The sequence below is a fragment of the Equus przewalskii genome, chromosome 18 (genome assembly GCF_037783145.1).
Source record: "Equus przewalskii isolate Varuska chromosome 18, EquPr2, whole genome shotgun sequence".
NCBI lineage: Eukaryota > Metazoa > Chordata > Mammalia > Perissodactyla > Equidae > Equus > Equus przewalskii.
In genome coordinates, this window is record NC_091848.1 from 47277342 (window position 1) to 47304927 (window position 27586).

Consider the following 27586-nt stretch of genomic DNA (forward strand, 5'->3'; position numbering starts at 1 on the left):
TAAAACACTCAGAACAGTGACTGACAGCTAGCCAACATTCATATATGTTGGCTATTATTATTTACCTCTAGGGGGAGGAGTCATAGACCCTCACTGCGCAACCTGAGGAAAAAGCACGTCGACCCCCACACAATCCACAGTTCAGAATTTCTAGTTTCATGAGCCCAGCGTTATGTTTGCTAAGCACAGTGTGTCTGATCATCTCAAGCTTCTGCTCAGAGCAGCCTTGCCCCTACTTCTCACCCCTGCTCCCAACACACACATATGTTGAGACCAGTCTGAAGTGTGGATAGGGTGCATATAAATAAGCTCCACTTCAGAACATGTTGACTTGTGTCCGAAAGTCCGGCCCATCAATGCCTACTGTTCAGATACTGCCTAGATGTGGGGTCTCTGGTTGTCTCTTGCCTGCTGCCAGATCATCTGGCCTTTGGACTCCTCCTGCCTGCTGGATGGGGTTGTGCTCACTGCAGCCACTCAACCGCCTGCCTGCACTGACTTCTGCATTCTCTGCTTCCACAGGCAGATCCTGTAGGAATCACGCTCCACTTTTGGCTGGAATTTTTTTTCTCTCTTGTTTATTTCTTTTTTGTTTATTTCTTTTTTTTTTTTTCGAGGAAGATTAGCCCTGAGCTAACATCTGCCACCAATCCTCCTCTTTTTGCTGAGGAAGACTGGCCCTGAGCTAACATCCATGCCCATCTTCCTCTACTTTATATGTGGGACGCCTGCCACTGCATAGCTTGACAAGTGGTTCACAGGTCCCATCTGGGATCCAAACCAGCGAAGCCTGAGCCACCAAAGCAGAACGTGTGAACTTACCACTCACTGCACCACCGGGCTGGCCCTTTGGCTGAAATTTTTAAGAGGCTTTTAAATGAAGGAGTAAGGGTTAAGGGATGCAAGAAGGGGTGCTGAGGCACCCAAAGACTAGCAACAGCAGAAGGCCATCTGCTTTCTGCATCTAAATGGGACTGGAGCCTGAGTAAAAACTGGAGCCTCTCAGGATGGGCCCCCTGACAGGCTCTGTAGTCACAAAAAGATGCAGCCACTGCCAAGACTGTGGCCCAGCAGGGAGGAAGCAGAGAGGAAGACGTACTCTGACCTCTCTCCCGACCTGCCAGTCTCCTGCCCATCACTCCCATTGGAAACTGGTGATGGGGACTGGGGGTCGGCCTCCCGGGGCTCAGAGCAGAGCAGAGAACGAATCTGGGTTGCAAAGAGAGAGGAACCTGCACACAGACCATTCCCTGCAATAACTGACATCTAGTCTTCTTTCTCAGGTGTTCCCTAGTCGGGAGACCCCTCTGGTCTGACCACATTCCTCTTCCTGACTGGACCTGACCAGTCCCATTGTATGGCCCCCCACTGCTTTGTATATGCTGTTCCCTCTGCTTGGAATGTTTTTCCTCCCACCCCACCTTCTGCATGGACAACTCCCATTCATCCTTTAAATTCTAATAGAAGCAGATTTTTCCTACTAAACCTTCCCAGACTCCCCTCCTCCACCGGAATTTATCCACACTCTTCTCTGCTACTGGTGCATGTTGTATCTGTGCTACATACATCACTTATTCAGTCCAGTTTCATCCAAAAAGTAGTACTGAGTGCTTGCTACGTCTTAGGCATTCTTCTGGGCGCTTGAGATATGTCTAAAGAGGCACCGAATAAAAAAGAACCACTGCCATTGGGTGGCTTACATTTAATGAGGGGAAGAAACTTAAACAACATTTCCAAAATATTAGAAGGGGACGTGTGCTGTAGAAAAAAACGTAAAGCCGAGACAGGGAGGACGGAGTGCTGAGTGGTAAAGGGTGGGGGAGGGGGGAAGTTGCAATTATTAGTAGAAGGATCAACTTAGGCCTCATTAAGAAGGTGAAATTTGAGCAAGGATTTAAAGGTAGGAGGCAACTGGCTGAACAGATCTCTGAAAGAAGAGGGAACTCCCGGACAGAGGACCTGAGAGTGGAGCCTGCTTGACTTTTACTGTCTGAGAATCCATAAAGAGGCCAGAACGGCTGAAGCAGAGGATGAGCAGTAATCTTTGTCTTTGTCTGTCATTATATCTTTAAACTCCTTGAGGTAGTTCTGTATTCCCGGTACTTAGCTCTGCGTTTAGCCCAGTGCCCTCTGTGAGTGCTGATGAACTCGAATGATGTTCTCAGCAATGACGGTTTGGCAGGCCCAGGGCCTGAGACCCCGACTAGATGCACCAAGACCTCTCAGAATCTGACTCCACCCTTACCCAGAGCCCAGACAACCTTTCCCATAGTGCCGTCGCTGGACTGCAGGAGCTCAGTCTCACTGGGAGAGTCCCTCGTCACGTCAGATGGGTTGCAGCTATCTTCCAGCCTGGTTTCTCCATGAACAGATGTCCAAAATCTCCTTCACTCTCCAGAGGACCAAAAAGCTACTGTTTCCTGTCACAAGCACACTCTACACCAGCTCTCCTGGTGCCCTCTGAGCACCATAAAGCAAGGTCGATGCATCCTTTAATCTGGATTCGGATGCATTTCCAGAATTCCATAAGCTCAGCCATTGTACACTGTTGACATGCCTATGGCAGAATAGGTTTTGAAGACAAGCAGAGTTAGGATCAAATTTAGACTCTCACTATCTGTGTGTTCTTGGGCAAGTTGTTTACTGTCCATGAGCTTCTTTCCTTATTGTAAAATGATTCCTACTCAGTGGAGTTAGGAGGATTAGGTAAAGTAATTAAAGCAAATGTATTTTTATTTATTTCTGTGCCTGACAAAGCAGAATCTCAATAAGTATCCCCATGTTTTCAATGACTATCAGTGTCTTATAACTAATACCCAACTACCCCAACCCTTTGCACCCAGTGATAAGCTTTGATTCAATATATTTTCTTTTGATATTGATTTGTCTTCCTGTCCTGTCACATTTTCTTGATCACTGACGCTTGCTGACACCTCCCAATGTTACCTGAACTACTTAAATTCTTACCTGCAACCTGTTCCTAATTTCTGGTAACTGTAAATTTCTTAATCTCCAGACAGCTGACCTAGAATGGAGATGAATGTTCCAACCTCTACTTGAGAAGTTTCTTCATCCTGCCAGTCTGACTCCAAACTAAGGATTCAGAATGAGTTAGAGAAAAAGTGCTTCTCTCTGGAGGTAGAACCAGATTTAGATGAATCAACTCCTGAGGAAAGTTAAGGATTTGTGAATGAGGAACCAAATTCTACCTAGATTTGTTTTTGTAATTTTTTCAAAATCCATTTCTGTAGGGGTAGCTTTTTAAAGTGCATTATTCTTTCATAAATAGTTCTTTAAACATGCTTTTTTAAAAGTGTACTGTTCTTGCACAAATATTTATTTTTAATATAATTTAGAATTATTATCAACTCAATTGTTTAGTTTGTTCAAAGAGCCAAATTTAAGTAACATTAAAAAATTGAAACATTCTTGTTACCAAATGTCCTTGGTGTAGCTGACCAGTACAGTCACGAACCACGTAATGACATTTCGGTCAACTACAGAATGCATATAAGATTAATATCATATAGCCTAGGTGTGTAGAAGGCTGTGTCATCCAGGCTTGTGTAAGTACACTCTATGATGTTCACGCAATGACAAAGTCACCTAACAATGCATTTCTCAGAACATATCTCCATCTTTAAGTGACACATTACTATGTGAGATTTTCAATTTTGCTTTTCTTGTCATAGTACTTGCTCTTCTTTCTTCATCTCCTTTAAGAGCAAATGATTTCCCAAATGGTTAGTGTATAAACCAAAGAATAAAGTAACATCATCAAAGTAACATCACCAAAGCACCAAGGCATCTCATTATCTTCAAATAGGTCTGTGCCTCTTGAAAACACAGTTTGTACCCATACATTGTCAGATGGCAAGCAGTGCTACTCTGAACATCAGTGATTCGGTCAGCCACTCAGGCTAATCAAGCAGAAAACAACTGAGAAATAGTTGGTTGGCTTGTGATGTTTCATTTTGGAGTTTTCAAGTCACTGTGAAGGACAGCAGGAGTCCCTACAAATTCTTCCCAATAGCTTGGCACATGGAAGGACTCCTGTCTGGGTTTATGGAAGCCATTCCACTCTGCCAACTGAACCAGTCTTAGATTTGCCTCCATTCACACCTTTGCAAGAACAAAATGATATTCCCATATCATTCAGGTTCTAAACACATCTTTGGATGAAATAACCAAGTAAGTTAGGTTGGTGTTTCTCAACTCTTTCCCCACTCCTGCATGCTGAGGAACATGCTCCACCAGCAAGTGCTTAGAGCAGTAGCTTGTACGTGTGGTTTGAAAACCCCTCTCTGATGAATCTGATGGATCAAGCCAGCCCTCCTCCTTTGATATCACAAACTCATGCAAAGATTCTGATGTATTTTGCTGAACAGCAATTCTTCACCTTAGAAATGACCATAAGTAAAACGTACAATTCACCTTATACCTAGGTCACAGCAATACCAGGCAAAATAAACCTAGGTTTTAAGGATTGCCAGACTAATTTGCTCTTCTATATAGTAGATCCAGTAGCTAAGTCCCCCTTGTAAGTTAAGTGGTACACTCTGAATTGCACTATCGCAGAGCCGGTTTACTGAATCCTTAAGGACCTATTCAGACAGGTAACTAAAATGTTTTATCCTTTATCTGAGGGAAACGGTCTTTTAAGAGGAAATCAAAATATGTTCTATGAACTGGAAAATATTCACTATCTCAGGAAAATTATATCCAGATTTCAGTCTTTCTGTCTGATCTGGGAGACGACACCTGTAGCTCTCTCTCCTTTTGCAGTTACATTAAGATTTTCTGAGGTCCCATGAAAGCCATTTTCACTATTCTGGACGCTACTTAAAAATAGCATTGTTATTACTTCTTTGACTTTGTCCCAGGGAAAAGGTATTGTTAAGTCTGGCCTCTGTTAACGAAGAGATCATTCTGAGATCAAGTGTGAAACTCTTTCAATCAAGACCAAAAACTCAATAAATATGATATATTGAGCATGTACTGTAGGTTTACAACTGTGCTAAATCTTAAAGGGCCCCGAAAATAAAAGAAAATCTTGGCCATTGGAGTATATAAAATAAACAGAAGCCAGATGATAATATTTCTGAAAAATTTCACTTCCAAAACATTCATCCAAAAATTCTCTTGTCTTTCAACTGCTGACCAACATTATTAAAATTTCCTTAAATTCCACATAAATGCTTTCAATCTAACTATCATGATGCTTCAATCTATCATTTTAGTGAAATTACTAACCATCAGTTTTGTTGGTTGGTTGATTTCTTTCTCTGTACACAATATTTCCACGTGACATGACTGAAGAAAGTCCCCTATAATATAATTAGGAAAAATTGGATTGGAAAGCAATAATATAGATACTTCTGTCAGTAACTGAACTTAGCTTTATTAGCATTGTGAAGGAGCATATGTTGTACACGTAATTTCATGAGAACACTGAAGATCAGGCACGGTTTTTTTAATGGAATTTCTTATTTCAATAAATCAAGTTTGCCTAAATTCTTATAAATATCTATAACTGGAACAGGAACATAAAGTACGGATATCTGAGCATCTCACCCACTTATTTTCTTATTTTAGAAGCTTAGTTCATGACATTATTTTAGGTTTCTTCTATTTCTGAATCACTGGCCTTTGATGCTTAAGAATGAATATAGTTGGGCCAGCCCGGTGGCACAGCGGTTAAGTGCTCACGTTCCGCTTCGGCGGCCCGGGGTTTGCCAGTTTGGATCCCAGGTGCGGACATGGCACCGCGTGGCAAGCCATGCTGTGGTAGGCGTCCCACATATAAAGGAGAGGAAGATGGGCATGGATGTTAGCTTAGGGCCAGTCTCAGAAAAAAGAGGAGGATTGGCAGATGTTAGCTCAGGGCTAATGTTCCTCGGAAAAAAAAAAAAAAAAAGAATGAATATAGCTATATCCTTCACATGGAATAAGATACATATGAATCTCTCTGTCTTCTAATAAATACCAAATGTACAGAATCTGAAATTTGCAGAAAAAATAGTCTCTTTTTATTTATAATTACTGCATGGTTTTTAAAGAATCTATCACATAAATCACAGTCAAAAATCCAACTTGTACGATTACAAAAGAGAAGGGACGTATTTATGAATCCAAGGAACAAAGTTTGACACCCTCGTGTAAACACCAGGAAAGTTTGGTCTTCCACATCCATGTCCCCAGCTAACAATGCCAGTCAAAATCCATTTTCCGTCACTTTTTCTTCGACAAGATAAAGGTCCACCCGAATCTCCCTACACAAGAAGACAATGTAAGTATGAAATACATTTGTCACATGATCATCAATTTTGTCATTATGTGTCTAATGGATTGTGTTCAAAACTCCCATTCTGACGGGTTTTGGCTTGGCTAATTATCATGCAGTTTGGGGAAGTGTCGAGAAATAATGTAAAACTTCTACTGTCACTTTAGAATTATTCTTCTTATCAAAAAGCTGCATTCATCATCAGAAACTTGATTCTTTAAACTAAGCGTAACATTAAAATATTCTTGCAGGGGAAACAACTCCCACATACCCCCAAACAAATAACAAACTTCACTAGTAATAATAATAAGGGCTAACATTTATTTAGTGCAAGCTATGGGCTCAGCACTGTCCCGGGTCATTTAATCCTCACAATAACCTTACAAGGCATGGTCACCTCGGGAGGCTGACCTCTACCTCAGGGCCGTGCACCTTCAGCGGTTGGCTCACAGCCCCAAGGAAAGAAGAGACCTGGTTTAGTTGAGCAGGTCCAATGAAGCAACCCTAAGGCTCACTGGCCAACAGCTGTCACAGACAAGTCACCCCCACTTGAGTGCCCCTCCTTATATCTCAACTCCACAAAAGCAAAGGCTAAAATAATTCAAAGTAAAAGGGCACATGTATATAGTGACAGATGGCAATTAGACTTTGGGAGTGAACATGATGTTGTCTTACAGAAATCGAAATATAATGATGTACAAATAAAAAATAATTCAAAGTTTAAATATAATTCCTGCAGTATTCATCGTTTAAATTATAACATCTGGATTTTTGTTTTCTTATTCTGAAGGATCGGTAAAGCTGCAACTTACTCGGGGGAAAAGATGAAAAAGCATTCAAATTTGCCCCGTATCCCACCCGTACAATTTTGAACGTGATTAGGTAACTGCTGACTACTAGAGAAACTTGGTTCTTTTTATTTTAATTATTGCTACACCAACTCTACTAAGTCTAATTTAACTTGTAAACCCTGGTGGCTCCTTGGAACAGGACTACGTAACTGACCAGTTGCAGGAAGCACCCCAAACATAGTAGCTTTAAGGTTAGAGAGATAAGGGTTCAAATCCCAGGTCAGTTATTCACTTACTAACTGTGTGACCTTGGGTAATGTACTTACCCTCTCTGTGCCCCAGTTTCCTCTTCCATAAAATGGGATGAAAGAATGATTTGAATGAATTTATGTAAAGCATCTAGCACAGTGCTTGCCACAAAATAGGAGATCAGAAGAGAGAAATCATTATCATAATAAGATGAATTTTTGTGGCGGGGTGGCAAAGGTTGTAGAAAGGTGTGGGAACAGCATCCACTGTCTTCTTCATCCTCTACATCATCTGTCTACTTTTGACAATCATATAGACACCTGCATAGATTGGAATCTGAGGCTCAGAGGAATGGCCTCCAAAGGTGACCTCCAATGTTATCAGTCAGGAGGCCTACAGATGAGTGTCCTCTATCACTTCTCCCACTCCTTTCCCCCAGCCTGAGTCAAAAGAACAAGTGAATAAAACCCTTATTATTTTAGAAGGTAAATGGTTGCTGCTAAGGAATTAGGTAGTAATCCTAAAACACTATGGGTGTGTATGTGTTTTGCTTTGTTTTTTAGTTTTTGATTATAAGGAACTCATAGCAGAATGATAAATGCTGACCTCATTCTCTACATATTGGAGGAAAATACATGGGGACCAGAAAACTGAGTTTTATAGACCCAATTATTTAATCACCTTTCTCTGATCTTAGACAATTGGATTATAATCATAATCTGAATTAAAGGAAACACCTGCCCTAGTTATTTCCCAGTTGGTGTAGATTAAACATGAAAGCATTTATGGGAAGGACATGTTAGATGACTTACTCTGCAAGCATCTCTCTTGCCTGACATGACACCTGCACAGAGCATCCGCGAAGTGATGATGCCATAGGTGGAAACGCAGAGGGTTTGGTCAACGAGCTCTACCTCTGCCTGCTGCAAAACTGGGGAGCCTTTATTGTCTGGAAAACATGGTTGGAAGGAGAAATCATGGTAACGATCACACTTATTCAGGGCTTTATTGGACAATTTACTCACATTATCTCCTTTTGTCTTCAAAATAATTTTTTGAGGTGAATTCTATGATGATCTCCATTTTACTGCTGAAGAAATGGAGGCTAAGGAGGTTGAAGGACTTGCCCAGTGGCACAGAAAACGAGCAAGTAACAGAGAAGGATTCAGACCCAAGGTCTGACTCAATCATCTGAGCCACTGCACCAAACTCCTCTGCCAGGTACCTCCTGCAGCAGGACTGTGAGTCAGCACCAGTGACTACCAATACTCGCTGGTCCCGAGGGCCCACCCCTTAAGTGGAGAAGCACAGCTAACATATGCGAGTGTCCAGGGAACATAACAGTTTGGTTATCGCCCTTTCACTTCCTTCTTACCCTGTCTGGCTAAGATGATTCAGAAAAGTAAACACACACACACTCATACTTGTAAAGGAAATGTCTCAGGACAAGTTGGTTGAGTCAACTCTTTCGTCTTGTGAGATACGTAATTAAAGCCCTAAGCACAGTCCTGGTAGGTTATAGGTGTTCAAGCAATTAGCTGCCTTCCTTCACTGGGACCCTGAGACCTTGGCAGGCCCAAACTGGTAGTGAAAATCAGGAGTTCAATAGCTAAATGAAGGCAGCGAACACTTGAGAAGCTGCCTACAATGGGTCTTTAGAGAGTATCAAAGGGTAAGCTTCAAGATTTGTGGAAAATGTGTCTGTCACAAACCCTTGGAAATGACTTCAAGGGAATCTGGGCAGACTGGAAGGTCAAGGGAAAGCATAGCACTAACCCTTGGGGAGATGTTCACAAAGCTTTGGATTCCTCCTCTCGCTATATATTTAGAATCATCTATGAATCTTAGACTGTGAAAAATGTTGACAGGGCAGATATAGGGACTTCCCTACGGTATTGTCTGACCTTTGTGCATAACAAAAAAGATGCCCCCTCTGGGTGGAGGAGTAGTAACAAGGCATCCCCTCTGAGTGGACCAATTCTAGGCTGATGCAACCTCCAGGCCTGAATGTGCAGTCTGGGGAGCTAAGGGCAGGCTGGATCCCAGCCCTCACTCTTATCCCCTGTGCCAGTTGCCCTTGTGATGGACACACTCCCATAATCCTCCAGACAGTTGTCTATGAGTTGACACAGTAGGGTGTGTTTGTGTGTGTATCCTTCTCTTCTTTATGAAAATGAATCGCTTCTTTGGATGAAAGGACACCTGAAAATAAGGAGGAATTGCCCTTCTCCAGTGAAAAACTTAGCAGACCCCTCAGAGTTTGAAGAGGTCCCATACTATCTATCCAATCCTGCCTTGTTCATAGACCCCCCCCCTTATGAAGTGGGTCCCGTTTCTTTTGCGGATAAGGGGCGAACATTATAAAACAGGAATAATAATACCCTCCTCCATCCTACCTCTCAGAGTTGTTAGAGACCATATACAGCAACACTCTCCATGGACCTAAAGCACTCCATCAGCACAAGTTCACATCATCTGGAGGGGAAGGGCATGAGCGCTCACTCAGACACACACCTGCTTCGTGCCTTCGCCCCCAGCCAGTTACCCAGCACTTCTCCCCGCTGCGAACTTTCTGGCCAGCGGGAGGGATGCATATTGGCTGAATGAGCTGTTTCAGGGTCTCGGGCCAGGCGATACTGAGCTGTAGCAAGGCAATGTCGTAGTCAAAGGTCTGGCTGTTGTAGTACTCGTGGACCACAATTCTTCTCACCGGGGAGACAAACTTGGCATTGCCCTGCACATACATCCCAAGGTGAGCAGTCCATGGTGTGGGGTCTGACAGCCTAGAAGAAAGGGAATGAAGCACCAAGTCAAATGCTCGAAGGACCGTACATGGCTTGGAAACAAGCACTCCACAGAGAGCTGAGCGCTGCCGAAAGGGAGGCCTGACTTTCAGTCCTGTCATAGTCACTGGCTCTGTCTGCAGACACGGCAAGAAGCATAGCTTTTCCCAGCTTCCTTGTCTCCTCAGGGAAACCAGAGACGAAGTAAGGTGTAGTATGGCTGGAAAATGATATCCATGTTCCAGAAAGTTCCCTCAACCTCATCCTAAGGAAATGCTGGAAATTTTGTTGCCACTGGTATTTCATGAACCACACACAGGTCAAGAGTGTCGGTAAGAAACTAATCTGGTAAATTCTTCCTATTCACGCTAACAATGGAATTTGATGAAGACAGACAGGGCCAGGAAGACAGCAATCTTGGGATCCTTTTGCCAAATTCAAATGATATGAATACCCAGATAGAGTAGAAATCAAAATGTTATAAGCAGGAATTTAATGAAATTCCTTCTTGTCCACTACCACAAGCTTTAAAGCTCATGGCTCTAACTGCTCGAGCATGACCATTCACAGAAGTACCACTCCTGTTAGTCCTTCCAGAACTCTAGTCCCGACCCCCGCGGCCCTGCACAAAGTCACCCAAGGTCTCATAGTCTCCATGTGAGGTGTCCATCTCCACCAGCACAGCAGCTGCTCTGGTGGGGTGAAGAGAATGTGGAAGCTTTGGAAGAAAATAAGGACAGAGCCCAAAGAATGTAGCCCCTAATCAGCTTAGCTGACATCTCCCTGGAGAGCTGGGTGAGCTCACAGGTGGCACTGGGGACCTGGGGGGTATTCAAGTTAACACATTACTTGGAGCAGTTTCATAGCATAAAAGACTAGTGATCAAACAGAAGCATAGCTATTTTGGTCATTAACATGAATCCTGACATTTCCAGAAGAAGTAAATCCTCTAATCACATAAATTCTTTGAAAGACTCCACTTGTAAAAGTTCAGAATGAGAAATCGATGATATTATTTTTGTATCTAAGATTTCAGTAGGTTCCAAATAAGGTTACATTTTAAGCAAAGTTATTTTCCAAGCTTTCCTTTTACCCTTAGCTGGAAGGTTGTCTGCCCTCTAATAATCTCGTTAGCAAGGCAGACAGAGCCCTTCCAGCTCCAACGCTAAGGACCCTTCCAGAATCCCTCTCTCACTCTAAATAGGGATCCCCATGCTCCAGCCATCCTCCAATACCCACTCTCCACACATTCCCATATTCCACATTCTCCACACATTCTCATAGATTGGCTCCCTCTCACTTGAATGCCCATCCTATTTTCTCAACCTAGTAAAAGCCTACTGGTTCTTGATGCTTCCTTTGTGCTCTTCTTTTTTCTTTACATCAATAATACCTAAAAAGAATGTTTGGCACACAATTGGTGTCAAAGAAAACCACCAACTGAACTGATTGAAGGTCTCCAACAGGGCGCTTCTTGCCACAACTTGAGGGCGGATGTATCGTTTGTGGCCAGAGAGAGTGTCACATTAGAGTACCGATTGAGATAACCTACCTGTTTCCATGGAAACAGTGGGCGGCAGAGAGAAGCCACTCCCTGGAGATGACTGAGGCTCCACAGTAGGCAACTCCGACAAAGTGGAGGCTGACTTGCCATGGCCAACCCCCTTCCTGCGTGTCGGTGCCCCCGATGATGCGGTGGAGGATGGAGGAACTTCCACTGCAGCCTTTAGGAGAGGAAGGGTCTTATGATTTAAAAGCAGACTTAGAAGAAAAACTGGAAGTTAAGTTGGGTTTAGAGCTGGGCTGGGCACTGACTAACCAGGTAGGCGATTTGAAACCTCCTGCTTATCTACAGAAGAGGCAATATGTGGGTGTGTCTGAACCCAGAACAACAAACCACTCCCTCCATCCTGAATGCAGGCCATGACACAATAAAGCACGTGAGGGGAGGAGGGGACATGTTAGTAACAGCTGCACTGATATGAATGGCAGCCTTGGGGTTTAGGTCCTTAGATACAGAAGAAAAGTTCCAAATGTAACCGAATTAAGAGTGTCTTTGAAGTTGTGCTGATTTGAGAGAAAGCATTTGGGAGAGAATTTGTGAGTCCAAACCAAATGAAAACCTATTAAGAAAAACGAGTGATCAGAGGAATTATTTTCTGGCGTACATAGTATTGGTAGGGGTATGTAATTAACATGTTGCCACATGGTCAATTAGAGACCACATAACTAATAATAACATACGACAGATTATAGTTCTCAGGTCATAGCTAAAGAAAGAACCAGCACTTGATACTGATCATAAGGTAAGGCACAATTAACAAAGTCATCCACTGTGATCCAGTTTCTATTAATTTCCTCATAGATTTTTTTTTGTTTTTTGGGTGTTTTTTTTGGTGAGGAAGAGTGTCACTGAGCTAATATCTGTGCCAATCCTCTATTTTGTATGTGGGATGCCACCACAGCATGGCTTGACGAGCGGTGTGTGGGTCTGCACCCGGGATCCAAACCTGTGAACCCTGAGCCGCCAAAGCTGAGTGCACAAACTTAACTACTGTGCCACTGGGCCAGCCCATCATAGGGTTTTTATTTAAGATCTCCTCCCTTGATTAAAGTTATTAGAAAGCAAAAGTTCTTGTTACAAACTTCTAGTGTTTTAATGCTTGTTATCAAGAAAAAAGACAGAATTCACTCTAGAGGTTTTTTTGGTTTTGTTTTTTGGTGAGGAAGATTGTCACTAAGCTAACATCTGTTGCCAATCTTCCTCTTTTTGCTTGAGGAAAAGTTTCCCTGAGCTAACATCTGTGCCAATCTTCATGTATTTTTGTGTGTGTGGGAAGCTGCCACAACGTGGCTGGAAGAGAGGTATATAGGTCCATGCCCGGGATCTGAACACGTGAACCCCAAGCCGCTGCAGCAGAGTGCACAAACTTAACCACTACCCCACAGGCCAGCCCCCACTCTAGAGCTTGTATTTCTGAGAAATGACTTCAGATTCAGTTCACCAATATTTACTATTCTTCCCTGGGCCTATGGAAACCTTTACCAAGGGGATTACACCAAGAAGGGAATGAAAATGAAAAACAGGCAAAGGAAGAGGGAATGCAAGGGATTGGCATGACTGTATTTCCACTCACTGCAGCCTTCTTCATCACTCCCATCTGGACAATCCACAGTCCCATCACATTTTGCATTTTGTTTCCTAAGGCAAATATCATTGCTACACTTAAAAGTTCCGTTGTTGCATGGAATGCCTGAAAGTGAACAAAAGAAGAATTTTTTCCAGCCAGAAACAGATTTGAGTGAATGACACTGAACTCCATCTGCAAAGGATGATTTGGCCATGGGATCAGTGTCTGCTGCCCCAGGAAAGATGGCAGAGGGAAATGAAGCAGCCCCACAGTGACCCGTCCCTTCATCACAGCTGAGCCACTGGAAGGCAGGCAGGTGGGAGCACCTGCTGAGAACCAACCCAACAGCCTCTCCTTTCTTCCCCTGTGGGAGGGATGCAAAGCAGTTGGCCATTTCAGTGGCTCAGGCCATGGTCTCTTTGCTACACTTTGTCTTGTTCTCCAAGAAAATTTTTGAGCAAAAATCACCACCATACTCAGTCTTTTCACACCATTGAGGGGTAAAATGGACAGACATCAGGCATTGCAGTACATTTGTTCACAACCCTGGCGGTGTGTGCTTCTGCAGGGGCTAGCATAGTACCTGGCAAGTCCCTCTGTATCAGGCGCTCAGTGTCTCTTAGTTTTGAGCAGCATTAAAAGCAAACAGCAGTGGAAATCTTCCAGTATTCACACACACACACACACGTGTACACTCCACCCCAGTTAGAGTGACCACTGTCCCACGTTGTCTGGCCTGAGAGGACTCCAGGGACAGGGGATTTTCAGTGCTAACATTGGGAAAGTCCTGGGGAAACTGGGACAAGTTGATAGCCCTAACCCAACGGAGGGATTTCGATCCTGACTTAGAGGAGTTTCACAGGAAGCGGAGCAGAGGGCAGAGGCCTTTTCCTCACTCTGAGTGCAGTTCTGTTCATCCTGGCCGTCCTCACAGTCCCTGAAGCCGTCGCAGACCAGAGGACCACGCGGCCCAGAGGAGCTGGTGTTGCAGGCAGGTTGAAGAGACACTAGAATGAGAACAGACAGAAGGCTCATGAGCCTGGGACATCAGCTGGAGTCTCTGATGACCCGCAGCGCCCTTCGAAAGGTGCAAATGGTTAAGATGACCAAAATAAAATAAAAAGTGTGTTTTCCTCAAAACTGACCCCTCCGTGAGGAAAAGCAGATGTTTAAGCTTTGGTGTAATTCCTAGCACTTTGACTTTGTTGGATCTGATTTTTGCTTTTGTGTAAATGTGTTAAACTCTGGCAGTTTGTTTATTTAATAGCAATTAAATGCATCATAAGATTTCATTTTAGGGAAAATAAAAACCATAAGCTGTTATCAAAACTGAACTTGTCTACCTTCCTAAACAAAGAGAGAGTGTCCTGAGATTGGTGATTTTGTCCTATTCATCTCTGTACCTCCATCCCTTGACCAAACAGTAGGTGCTCACCAGAGCTTTGCTGAATAGATTAGTGAATGCAAGATCTTAAAGGACAACAGCCTTGTGGTCTACGTGTAAGGAAAACTCCCTTTAAAACGATTTCATCCTGAGAGACCCATTTCCTGAATTAGGAAACACCAGTGTAAACCGATCACGATTTTCTTCTTTGCAGTATTTTCGTGAAGTGCCTGTATACCAGGGAAGGGCACAGCATGTCAGCAAGCGCTCTTAGGAGCTATGATTCCTGAGATGTTTCTGAGTTTATAAAAGTTATCATTTTTTTTATCTTTTTCTGTTTTTTCAGAGGTCTCTCTTATGAGGGGCAGCAGGGAGCCTGAAATAGTTCATCAAGTCTCTGAGAATGCCTCATTGACTTCTAGAGAATAACTTTCAAAATGGCGTGAGAAAAAATGATTACCAAAAAACAGTCCTTGTTATAAAGTAATAATAATGACTTTTGTTTGGAGCATGATAGCAGGGAATAATAATAATGTAAAAAACAAAAGCAACCTCAATCACTATGCAATGGTGAGTATTTACTTTCCTAAGAAACAGAAGACCCTATAGATTGAAAAGTTTAATAAACCATAAGTTAAGAGGGCTTTATTTTGCTTTGTCAATTAAAAAAAGAATGTAGAGTCACAGGTTATTTTTCATGAGTATAGTTTTTTTCACAGTTATGTTATATTCACTGTAATATTTCTCTAAGAATACGAAAGACATTAAATAGTTTCACCATGGCAATTGTATTTTAATTAATCTCTGGGTCTTTAGGAGAAAGAGTTGCCAATGGTGTCATATGGTCCAGTGGACTATCCTCCCCATATTGTTCCCTGAAACTGGAGATAGATTCAGGAATTAAGTGCAGATAGTAATGAAAAACCAAGACAGATTCTCTGTCTAAAATAGGAACATCCAATACCCCAGCCGTTAGTTGTTACCAATGTGATGTCGATGCACACTAGACAGGTTTAAAAAAAATTTCTTTTATTCACAACACCAGCGCTCCACAAATGAGCATGCTCAAAGAGCTTACTTCTCTACAGCTTCTGAGCTTTCTCTAGATGAAAGACCTGTGCTTTAGAATGGGGTTGTTACGTTTCAGATTGTGGTTGATCGATTGATTAGCCACAGATCCTCACTTCCTGTGGTAGTACTATGCACCCCACCCTTGCCATGGCCCCAAGGCGTGCAGAATGAAATTCCCTGCCCCTTGATTATGGCCTCAGCTATCCGACTCACCTGCACTGCTGGAAGACGACACAAGTGATGGTGTGCCAGTTCCACGCCCGGGACTTAGAAGGAACCATGTGCTTTTGCTCACCCCTCCTCTGCCTCTACCATTGCCACGGCTAGCCCACTAGCTCAATGAGGAAAAGAGCCATAAGGAGTAGACTGGACCCCAACCTGCCATGAACCAAGCTCAGGAGGACCCACTGCTTCAAGCAGAGCCATCCAGCTGAACCCAGCCTAGATCTATCAAATCCCAGACAACCCACGCACTATGACCCAGAATAAATGACTAGTGTAAGCCACCGAATTTTGAGCTAGTTTGTTATGCAGCAAAAGACAACAGCTCCAAAGACCCCGGATACACACCAGCTTCAACGATGGCCCTGACAAGCTATTCATTCATAAGATAGTCATAGCAAAACTTGAATACCCACCACAGAAAAGTTCATCACTTTCGTCAAAGCAGTCATTTACTCCATCACACCGCTGGGCCTGAGGGACACACAAACCGGAGGAGCATCTGAAAGATGCGACAGGACAGGCTAGAAACAATAAAAAATAGGAAATCTTGTGTGGGTCCCTAAAAGTCACCAGACCACATCAACAAAGAAATGTGCAGTGATAAGTGGTTGAGAAGTTGGCAATACAATTTCTCCACCAAACCAAGTCTATAGGTGGGCACTGAAAGACAAAAAAGGAGAATTTAGGAGGGCGAAGAAAGCAAGCAAATCCACCAGAAGCTCTGAGTCACTGTTGTGTCCAGGTCGCAGGTGCCGTCACACTCCTACTACCTCCATCCTCGACTCGGCAATCGGGCTGCATCACAGACTTGAAGAAAGGGAAAGCTGCGAGGTCCCTCAGAGTCCAGCACACTAAGTGTGCCAACTCTAGACTCCCCAGGGAATTATAAATGGGCTTCTGATGTCTCTGAATCTTTATGATCAGACGCATTACTCTGAGGAGCCTGTGCCTTTAATTACATTTTCAAGTGATCTCTGTTCCAAAATATATTAGGAACCACTGACCTTAGAAACTTGAGCCTAGAGAATTAGTGACTGGCCTCAAAACTCATGACTCCTGCTTCCTACCTCCCAGTTCACTTCACCCAGGCTACTCATTGAAGATGCAATACTGCCTGGTCTTCAATAATTAATCCTGGGCTTATAACTAAATAAATAGAAATAATAAACCCTTCCTCCCTGATATACTCTGAATGTTTGCATCCCCCGCAAATTCATATGTTGAAATCCTAATGCTCAATGTGATGGTATCCTTTGGGAGGTGATTGAGTAATGAAGGCAGAGCCCTCATGAATAAGATGAATGCCTTCATAAAAGAGACGGAGAGAGCTCCCTCACCCCTTCTGCCGCGTGAGGATACAACGAGAAGTCTGTAATTCACAGAAAGCCCTATGCCAACCGTGCTGGCATTCTGACCTCAGATTTCTAGCCTCCAGAACTGTGAGAAATAAATTCATGCTCTTTATAAGCCACCTAGTGTGCGGTATTATGTAATACTAGCCTGAACGGACTAAGTCTCTCCCTCGGTACGAAAGAAGGGTGGAGAGGGCTGGTCAGGTCAACCGCTATCTTAGCGTCACACAACGGATGGAGAGCTCCTAGAAAATATTCATGGTTTGAAAAAATAAAGTGGCTTCTATTTACTTGTATCCTTGCTGGAAACTGGAGCATTCTGACATTCAGAAGTGTAATATTCCGAATCCAGAAGCAGGTATTTTGGGGACTGCTAAGAAGAAAGGGTCTAAATGAGTTTTCTCTCAACTCTTGTCCTCATGGACTCCTGAGTAGTTAACTCTTACTTTTCCCCTTTTAAAACGGGTCGAGAATTTCCTGAGTCGCTATCTTTTCTCCCCAGCTCTAACGACTTCCCTCAGACAGTGCCTTTTCTACTGACCACTTCCTGGCCTTGCTCCAGCGCTTTCCAGTGTGAAGCTCAGCACGCTGAGCGCTGCTATTTGAACCCTCCTTGACCGACCAGCTCTCCCCATGTGTCACAGGCCAAGGTGAGTCACAACTGTCACCCTTCCTTCCACCAAACGCCGGTTTAAATCATATTTACAAAGACTTATGACTAGCAAGAAGGAAACCAAATCAAGAAATGAGCTTGCCCTATATTTCAGGAATAATGTAAGAAAATATTTTTTAATTGTACCAATTATATTTCTTCTATAATTTAAACTATAGTGGTAATAAATACATAATTTTATAGATTATTTATTACGCATTTTGTCTATATTATATATATTTATAATTTGTTGATGTATTATTATAAAAAATACAATAGCAAAGAGCAGAAATAAAGCAGTTTTCATTCCTTAAATTTTCAAACTTTAGAGTTATACAATGTTAGCTTCCATGTAACCATTTATTAAGGTTTTCTAAGGAGCTGATCCCAGGCTTACGTTGACTGATGTTGTAACTGCCATACTCCACGAGAAGCGGCTTATCGGAAAGCCTTGAACTACACTGAAGCTGAACATGGACGAGCGGGCGGGGCACTCGAAAAATCGTCTGATGATCCATGTAGGAGCCACAGTACCTGAGGAGACAAGGTGAGGGAGCACAGCATGAGGGTCTGTCAACTGCATTCCCATCCGCAGTGAATTCCTAATACTTTGGTCATTTGGGCTTCATCAGCGGAGACGCTCACGGCAGAGCTAAGGGGAGTCATCCATTCTATGCTGGTGACCGGGACTAACTTCTGCCTCGATTTTCTCCTCTGCTAAATAAAACAATAGCAATACTACGGACTATCTGGTACCACTGCTGTCCTCACTAACACTTACAATCAGAAGAAATATGGGTTTAATTCTCCTAATCCTCTCTCTTTTTTTGGCGTAACTAGCTGTGTAACATGAATTGCCCACAAACCTTTCTATAGATCAGAGTGGAATCCATGAGCTGGGGTTGAAAATATGCAAACAATCCCGGCAACACTTAAAGCAAAAGACAACAATATTATTTCAATCTAAATTGGAAGCTCATGTGCACTTTAGGGCTTGTCCTTGGCAAAATTTCAAAGTGGTAATGTCTGTCTATAATATTTACCCACCCTGATTTTTCTTACTTCTCATCACCTAAGAGAAAATGTCCCTCTTGTTAGTGATTATTGTTATATGAGCACTGTGGTTGGGGGAACACGAAGTATTATCACACTGGGGGCCCGTGGTAAATTAGGATCTGCACTGTTTGGGCAAGTCTCTTCCCAGGTGAAACCTCCAAGGTCTCAATGGGAAACAGCAGACACAAGGCTTCAGGGGGTACGTCCTCCACTGGAATCTGTGAATAACAATCACTCCAGGCCCTCAAAGCACTTGGGAATCCTCATTTTCCATGGATGAGACACTGGCGCTCAGTGGAAGGAGCACCGAGGTAACCTGTGATTTTCAGGTTCAAAGGAGGAAGGCATTCATGTATATTTCAGGAAGAATCTTTTGCAATTGGCTGAAGTTCAGGACTGATGGGCTGATAGACCAGCTCCTGGGATACGAGGAAGAGATAGCAGCTGCAGGTGGCCACCTGGCCAAGTGGAGGCCAGCGTCTGAGACCCAGCTGAAAGCCAAGTCAAGCTTTGGGGGCCAGGATCTACTCTAGGTGGTCATCTTGGGATCAGAATCCTGTGTTCTGAAAACATGATAACTGTTATCTGTGTCTCATAGTGATTTTGTTCATGCTTTCCATTAACATTTACTGGAGTTTTCCTGAAAAGATGAGCATCATGTGGATGTTAAGGAGGAATCAAGACAAAAGAGATCTTTGAATCCATGCCTGGGCTAGAGTTTAGAGAGGAATGGTATGTGATGGGGCTGGGCAGTAGCTAATGGAATGAAAGTTTTAAAAAACGGAGAGGTTTTAGAAACACAGCAAGAGTTAGTTTACGCGTACAGACATGTGACAGGTAAGACAACTGAAACATAAAAGGGTGAAGTAATTTGTTAAATTTCTGATAGAAGGAAAATAGAAGCAGGATTAGGACACAAGTTCAGTAGCACTTTCTAGCACACCATCAACCTTCCCCTCAGGAACTTTGCTTTGCAAAATATTTGTAAAAAGGCCATCCACTTCTTCAGGGTTCATGTACTGCATTCGAGCTGCCCTGAGCATACACATCCCACAGCCATGTTTGCTGAACTCAAGATTCCCAAGCTTCCTGGTGTCAGCATCACTTTTTCTTCCCTCCCCATTAAGGACCCAATGCCTTTAGCCTAACTTATCAGCAAGGTGTCAGAAATTAGCTCAATTAGAGCCTTTCCTTTTTAGATGAAAAAGCCTGATAATGGTAAGGGCTGGCATTTTAAATCCTAAGGATGCAACTAACATCAAAAGAATCTGATAGGATTTCAGCCAGCTCACAAGACAAAGTGAAGAGCTGGCCCTTCAGGGGAAGTAGGGCACAGAGCATTCCTGGTACTGCCTGGGAGGAGACCCTGTCTGTACTTTGGCAGCAACACATTGTGGGTAGTAGTGTCACCAACTGGTTGCCCCGACGAACTCAAGGGTGGGGAAGGAAGCATTTAATAGTTTTTCCAAATTGTTTTTTCCTTTCATCGTGTTAAGGAGATGCACCAACTACCCTGAACCAGACTAAGCCTCACCATGGGAGCTATGCCTATGACCTTTGGCTTATTTTTAATGCTCAGATCTCTCCAGGAGGAGCTTAGGCCTTATTACCATCCCCTGCAGTGTATGTGGAAGCTTGTTTTCCAACTGAGCCTGCACAAGCAAATACCCACCTCTCCCTTTTGAATATTCATTCCCCATCTGAAATAAATGTCTCTGCTTCCCTTTGTTTGGGGACGCCATGACTCTGGAAATGATTCCTCATAGTCTCCTATTTGCTGCAAATATACGTTACTTTGTGAGATGACTAATTCTGGTGGAGAGTCTGATTTCACTCGCCAGGAGGGAACCCACTTTGGTTTCAGTAACAGTAGGAGTTGTCACTTAGGGAAAAAATATATATATATGTCATTTTCAAAGTACAGCTTTATTTTAGGCATACAACTTTACAAAAGATTTGTAAAGATTTGTTGTCTGGACCTCTAACTAAATATCTAAAGCTTGGGATTTCTAAATATCTAAATATCTAAATTTCTAAATATCTAAAGATTTGGGATTTCTATAGCATTTATCCATCCAACATCATTTCCAACGTTATTAATCTTATCAATCATATTAATAACAGCTAATATTTTTGGTGTGTGGTATGCATCATTTCACTGAAGATTACCAAAAACAGAAAGAAAAAGCCCACCAAATTAAGCAGGAATTATTACCTCATTTTACATACTGAAAGTCAAAATAGTTAAATAATTTGTCTGAGTTAATGAAGCTACTAAATAATAGGGCTCAAATTTGAACCCAAGTCTTCTGTCTCCTACATAATAGACCCTTGATTCAAAAATACTCCCCAAAGGAGTACAAGCCATATCTTAATAATGAATCCAGGAATGCCTTTAAATCAGATAAGATCTATTCCAATGAAGACAGGACCAATGACTATTTAGCAAGTGATCTAAGAGTCTAAAGGAAATGAAAGAAGGTTGTTCAGGAAAATCATTTAGAAAGGGAAGGTTTCATTCATGGAATAACAATGAACAAAGAATTTGCAGGTAAATCCCTTCAGCTAACTTCACAAGGATTCTTATCTCAAAGTAAACTGAGAAGTTCTTCTGCTGCACAGACAGAGCAGCCTATATTCTTTAGTGTAAGACCCTTTATAACTTTAGAAGCAAATAAACAATAACAACAACTAAAGAACAAATTAAGGCTGAGAGTGAGCGCCTATTAGGTCGGTCCAGGAAGCCCAGGCATCTGGATTTCCCTCAGCCTTTCTGATCAGCCTCAACCCATGTCCCAGCCTCAGGATATAGTCAGGCCAACTGGGTCTTTCCCACTGCACAGAATTGGTTAATGGTTTCTAACTTTTGGACCACCAAGACTCCTATTTACTATTTTCCTCCATAGCTCTATGGTTTGAAAGACTTTATCTGCCAAACTTCCTTTGTAAAGTATACATGTGCACATCAATAAGGTGCCCAGCAGCATAGAGCAGGGGTGGAGCAAGGACTTGGGAACCAGAAGGCATGAGTTTGACTCCTGGCTTAATCACTTATGAACTGAGTGACCTTGAGCAAGTTATTTGACTCCTGTATATAATAAAGTGTAAAGTCTTTGGGGACAAGGAATCCAAGACTTTGAACCTCTGGGTAAGGCTTTTCCTCAGATTCCCCCACATGGAGATCACTTACATGTGCTCATTAATTTCCCACCATCCATGGTCACAGCCTTTCACACTCTTCTGTGTTATTGAGTAGTTATGGAACTTCAGTGCTATGCCAAGAGTTGGTAGGGGAGCCTGTGAAAAACAAATGTAAGTCAGAAAAATGCTTCAGTGGAAGGACATGTTTCAAGCAAAAATTTCCTTGCTCACTCAGAACTCATTTCCTTGGCTTGCTGTATTAAGAGCATTTTATTCTTTGTGTCGTTTGGCCTTTGGTGGGGTAGACCAGTTCCCTGAACAAACGGAGATGAGGAGGAGAGCATGATAGAGAGGAAAGTGGGCCATCTAGTGCTCAGGGAGCAGCTGTTAGGCCCCCATTTGAGCTGGATGACACAGGACACATTAGATCAGATTTCAATTTCCTTCTATTAAGTGAGCTTAACTTTGAAAACTCCCACTTGCTAATGAGTGTGCACACTTTCCTCCTTCAATGACAACAATGGAGTTTATTTAAAGCACTATTCAAATTCTTTAGATAAAGGAGAAATGAATCAGCATCCTCTTCATACTAAACCTGGGTATTCCTGAAGGCAGTTACTGAGTCACCTCCAGGTCTTCTTAGAAGAGATCGAACAAGAGAAGGAGCTGCCTGTGTGATACATGCACACGTAAGCATGCACACACACACACACACAAAGAGTACACCACTGACCTTTCTATGGCATCTGATGACACGCACATACGCTGTGTCTGATATGCCACTGATGTTTTACTTAAGAGAGAGTTCTTACATTTCCAGGGAATAGAATTTTAGTTTGTCCATTTTCAAGTTTTCTAATTCTCTCTTAATTAGATGAGATTATTTAGTGCTTATACTCCTTTTAATTTTTTAATTTATTAAGGACTTTGTTGTAATCAAATTTATGAATGCTTCAAGGTCATTTGAAAAAAAGAGAAATTTATGTTTGTATATCTATTACCATACTCATTATTTGTATGGTCTAATGTCCATCCTAGACTTATCTCTTGTCCCTTACTATGGCCATCATAAACCAAGCAAAAAGAATTATAATCTCTTAGTTAAACATTGTCCATGTCTCTTTGTATTTCCTACAGGTTTTGATCTATGAGTATTAATGTCATGTCATTTGATGCATTGATAATCGTCATAATTAGATCTTCATGAGGCTCACCCTTTTGAGCATCATAGCTCGCCTTTCTTTTCTCACTGAATGCTCTGAGCCCAGCATTGCTGGGCACTAAGCCTTAGCTCCCTGCTCTTTTTTTGTTTCTTTTTGCCTGGTAGGACATTGCCCATCCTTTTGTTTTCAGTGTTATTGAGTCACTTTTTTATTCACTTTGTCTTTTGAAGACAACGTACAGTTAAGTTTTAGGTAGTATTTTGTGATTCTATCCTACTCTCTTTTCCTTTTTTTAAATTGAAATATGATTGACATATAACATTATATTAGTTTCAGGTGTACAAAATCATGATTCGATATTTAGATATATTGCAAAATGATCACCACAATAAGTCTAGTTAACATCCACCACCATACAGAGTTACAAATTTTTTTCTTGTGATGAGAACTGCAAGATCTATTTTCTAAACAACTTTCGAGTACACAATATAGTATTAGTAACTATAGTCACTTTGCTGTACATTACATGCCCAGGACTTATATATTTTATACCTAGAAGTTCGTACCTTTTGACCCCTTTCACCCATTTTGCCCACCCCCCTACCCCTTGCCTCTGGCAATCACCAATCTGTTCTCTGTATCTACGAGTTTGCTTTGGGGTTTGGAGGCGTTTCAACTCCACATATGAGTGAGATCATACAGTATTTGTTTTTCTCTGTCGTACATATTTCATTTAGCATAACGCCCTCAAGGTCCACCCATGTGGTTGCAAATGGTAAGATTTCCTTCTTTTTTATGGCTGAACAATATTCCATTATATATATATATGCCACATCTTCTTTATCCATTCATGCATTGCTAGACACTTAAGTTGCCTCCATGTCTTAGCTATTTTAAATAATGTTGCAATGAACATGGAGGCGTAGATATCTTTTCAAGTTATTATTTTCATTTCCTTTGGATAAATACTCAGAAGTGAAATTGCTGGATCACATGGTAGTTATATTTTTAATGTCTTTTTCTTTTAATAGATGAATTTTACCCAATGATTTTTATTGTTTTGACAGACATTTGGTTTTTTAGTTATGTCACCATATTTTATAATTTCTTTATTGTGAGTGTGTGCTTCTTTCTTACATGTATTTAAATATAGTAGTCCTACCCCCTCAACCTACCTTTGAGAGGGAATGAATGGGGCACTTTATGTCTCTCATTTAAACATCACAACAACATGGATAGGCAGGTAATATGATTCCCATTTTACGGAAGAAGAAACCAAGACTAACCAAAGATAAGTAGCTTCTTCAAGGTTAGGAAATGCAAACCAGAGATTCAAACCAGTCTTGCCTTTCTCTGGAAGATATCCTTTCCTCAGAGTATCGTGCTGCCTGGAAGCCACTGGGGGGGACTCAAGAGGAACAGGATTGTCTTATGTTCACCAAAAGCCAAGGGCTCATGGGAACACACATCAATTTTTTCCCCAGTCTTGCCATCTGATTATTTCTTCACATTAAAGAAAAAAATAGGGGCCGACCCGGTGGCGCAGCGGTTAAGTTCGCATGTTCTGCTTCTCAGCGGCCCTGGGTTCACCGGTTCGGATCCCGGGTGCGGACATGGCACTGCTTGGCATGCCATGTTGTAGTAGGCATCCCACATATAAAATAGGGGAAGATGGGCACAGATGTTAGCTCAGGGCCAGGCTTCCTCAGCAAAAAGAGGAGGACTGGCAGTAGTTAGCTCAGGGCTAATCTTCCTCAAAAAAAAAAAAAAGAAAAAGAAAAAAATAGGTGCAAACTGAGAGATGGTAAATATCTTAACCAATGTAAACTTTATATTCCAATGCAATCCTCCACCAAGAAGCTTCATCACACCAAAACAAAGTGGGTTTAAATGCACCACCACCCTCCAATCCACAAAGCCTCTCCACAGGGAAAGGAAATAAGTCCCCTTGCATACTGATTCCCCTGACAGAATTGCCCACAATTCCACATTTGGACTCACATTGGACAAAAGGCACTGCTGATATTAACCTGCCCGACAAATGGAGTGATGAGGTGCAGTTTCACAAAGTATTGCAAGCTTTTTCGACAAATGAACAAAAAAATAAAACTGCTAAGTACACTATTTCCTTCTATGCCCTGTATTTTCTGTTCCCATTGACCAACCCTTGCCTTTCTTTAACCGAGTAAGAGGAAGAGTTCTCCTAATCTGGACTTGCTATGTTTAAACATTTCTCTAGCCAGTGGTGGCCACCAGATGCAGGACATGCTGTATCTCTCACTCATCCCTAACTCGCCAGCGGTTGTGTATACACAACTCAAGAACCCACCTTAGATGATCACTGGAAACTTCTGTGGCAATGATGCTTGCCACAGACGCAGGAAAGAGGGATTCAGCAGGCCCCACAGTAATGGGGCCATGTATGATGCTTATGTCTTATGTTTTACGTCTTGTGGACCTAACTTGGATGATGCTGTACTGACGACATCTGTGAAAAAACAATTCAAACTACTCTCCATTTTTTTTCTTCTAAGATTCCATAATAAAATTGATTAGTAGGAAAACAAAAACAAGGAAGGAAGAGGGAGGTAAATCTTAGCTAAGTGACTGTTATGAAACATACGGAAGCTGAACATCCTTAGGAACCCAGGAAAGGAGCGGGGTGGTGCTGAATTTATTTATGGAGGGTGCGTGATTGCATTTAATCCTACCTGGATCACTTGCTATTTGAATGGCCTCTGGCAAATGATTTGCCCCCATCTCTATTTCCTTATTTATAAAGTGTGACCAGAGTATCTCTCCTCTGTCAAAGGTATGTTTTAAAGATTAAATAAAAATACATATGTTGAAAACACTCAAGTAGCAAACAGGGGCCGGCCTGGTGGCATAGCAGTTTTAAGTTCACACACTCTGGTTCAGCGGCCCGGGGTTTGCAGATTTGGATCCTGGGCACAGACCTATACACAGCTCATCAAGCCATGCTGTGGTGGCATCCCACATACAAAATGGAGGAAGATTGGCATGGATATTAGCTCGGGGACAATCGTCTTCACAAAAAATAAAATAAAATAAGTAAAAATAAAGTACTAAACAAATGTGGACAACATATCATAAACCTCCTCCTACCCCTGCAGTCTGTAAGCCCTGTGAGAGCAGGGACTTTGTTTGCTGTAGCTGCTATGTGTGCCACATGGTGCCCGACAGTAGCAGACATCCAGTAACCATTTGTTGAATGGATAAGAGAGCTTGGGAGAAGAATCAGATGGACTTTAAGTTGGAACAAGAGTTAATCCTTCTCAGATAAATAAGACCTTAAAAACTAAGCTGAAAGTGAGTTTGCACAGGAGATTGAATGCTCTTCAATTTGGAAATCAGGCCAGGCACTAAGAAGGACTGAGGATGATAGAAATTAACTCTTGTGTCAAAAAGCTTTCATTGGACCAGCCCTGGTGGCCTAGCTGTTAAGTCCAGTGTGCTCTGCTTCAGTGGCCCAAGTTTGCTTCCTGAGCACGGACCTACACCACTCATCTATCAATGACCATGCTGTGACAGTGGCTCACATACAAAATAGAGGAAGATTAGCAACAGATATTAGCTCAGGGTGAGTCTTCCTCAGCAAAAAAAACAAAAAAAAGCTTTTATCATGACTTGGGTCAACATTTTTGTTACTTAAATCATCCAGTTTTTAGTCATTTTTAATAAATTCAAAGCTAGTTTACAGGTGAAAAATTAGTTTTTACATGATTTCTATTCACAGAAGCATGCTCTCACACAGCTATAGGTGACTAATCAAAGCCTTCCTGTCTCCCTCGGCCCACCCCCCCACTCCCCCAGTGGCATGCTTTTTTCCTTATAAAGATTTCTTTTTATTCAGCATTTCTAACCCTCAACCCCTAGTGAAACAGAGAGTGAGTTGAAAATCTTATTTACACCCTGACTAAAACATAATCACAGCAACATTCGGGGATGTTCATTTTAAGTCTTACAGGTTATCGTGGAATCAACATTTATTTTGTCTCAAAGGAATTTCGAACACTTGACAGAGCTTTTGGGAATGGGGCCTTTCTTGTTCTGGAAGCAAAAAGGATACAGCTCTGCATTTCGGAGAGATTAAAGAGACCGAGATTTGATGTCTTTCCCTCCTCTCTCTCCAGCCCCTCTCATCTTCTCTTCCTGTCTCCCTCTCTCCCACCTGAGATTCTGCTGCCCTGAGGCCTTAAGAACCTGGCAGTGAGCAAGAGTCTAGCACCTTTATGTTTTAATTATTTTGGAAATGTTTGTGATCGTGATAAAAAATAATTTAAG

General features: G+C 42.2%; 1 protein-coding gene and 1 long non-coding RNA gene across 2 annotated transcripts in view; one reads left to right on the plus strand and one right to left on the minus strand.

Annotated features, from left to right (window-relative positions):
• Positions 1-5390: 5390 nt before the first annotated feature.
• The window catches only part of TMPRSS7 (transmembrane serine protease 7), a 37835-nt gene continuing 15639 nt past the window's right edge, over positions 5391-27586 (minus strand). The window contains exons 10-18 of the mRNA XM_070582687.1: positions 22168-22274; positions 18319-18455; positions 16331-16438; positions 14134-14244; positions 13244-13360; positions 11659-11830; positions 9838-10106; positions 8136-8272; positions 5391-6272 (exon numbers count right to left, since the gene is read on the minus strand). Coding sequence (XP_070438788.1) covers positions 6102-6272; positions 8136-8272; positions 9838-10106; positions 11659-11830; positions 13244-13360; positions 14134-14244; positions 16331-16438; positions 18319-18455; positions 22168-22274 — 1329 coding nt within the window. The 3' untranslated portion in view covers positions 5391-6101. The remainder of the gene's footprint in view (positions 6273-8135; positions 8273-9837; positions 10107-11658; positions 11831-13243; positions 13361-14133; positions 14245-16330; positions 16439-18318; positions 18456-22167; positions 22275-27586) is intronic.
• Positions 17772-18662, plus strand: LOC139077036 (uncharacterized). The gene is made up of 2 exons (XR_011529193.1): positions 17772-17919; positions 18290-18662. It is a non-coding gene; the product is annotated as an uncharacterized lncRNA (long non-coding RNA).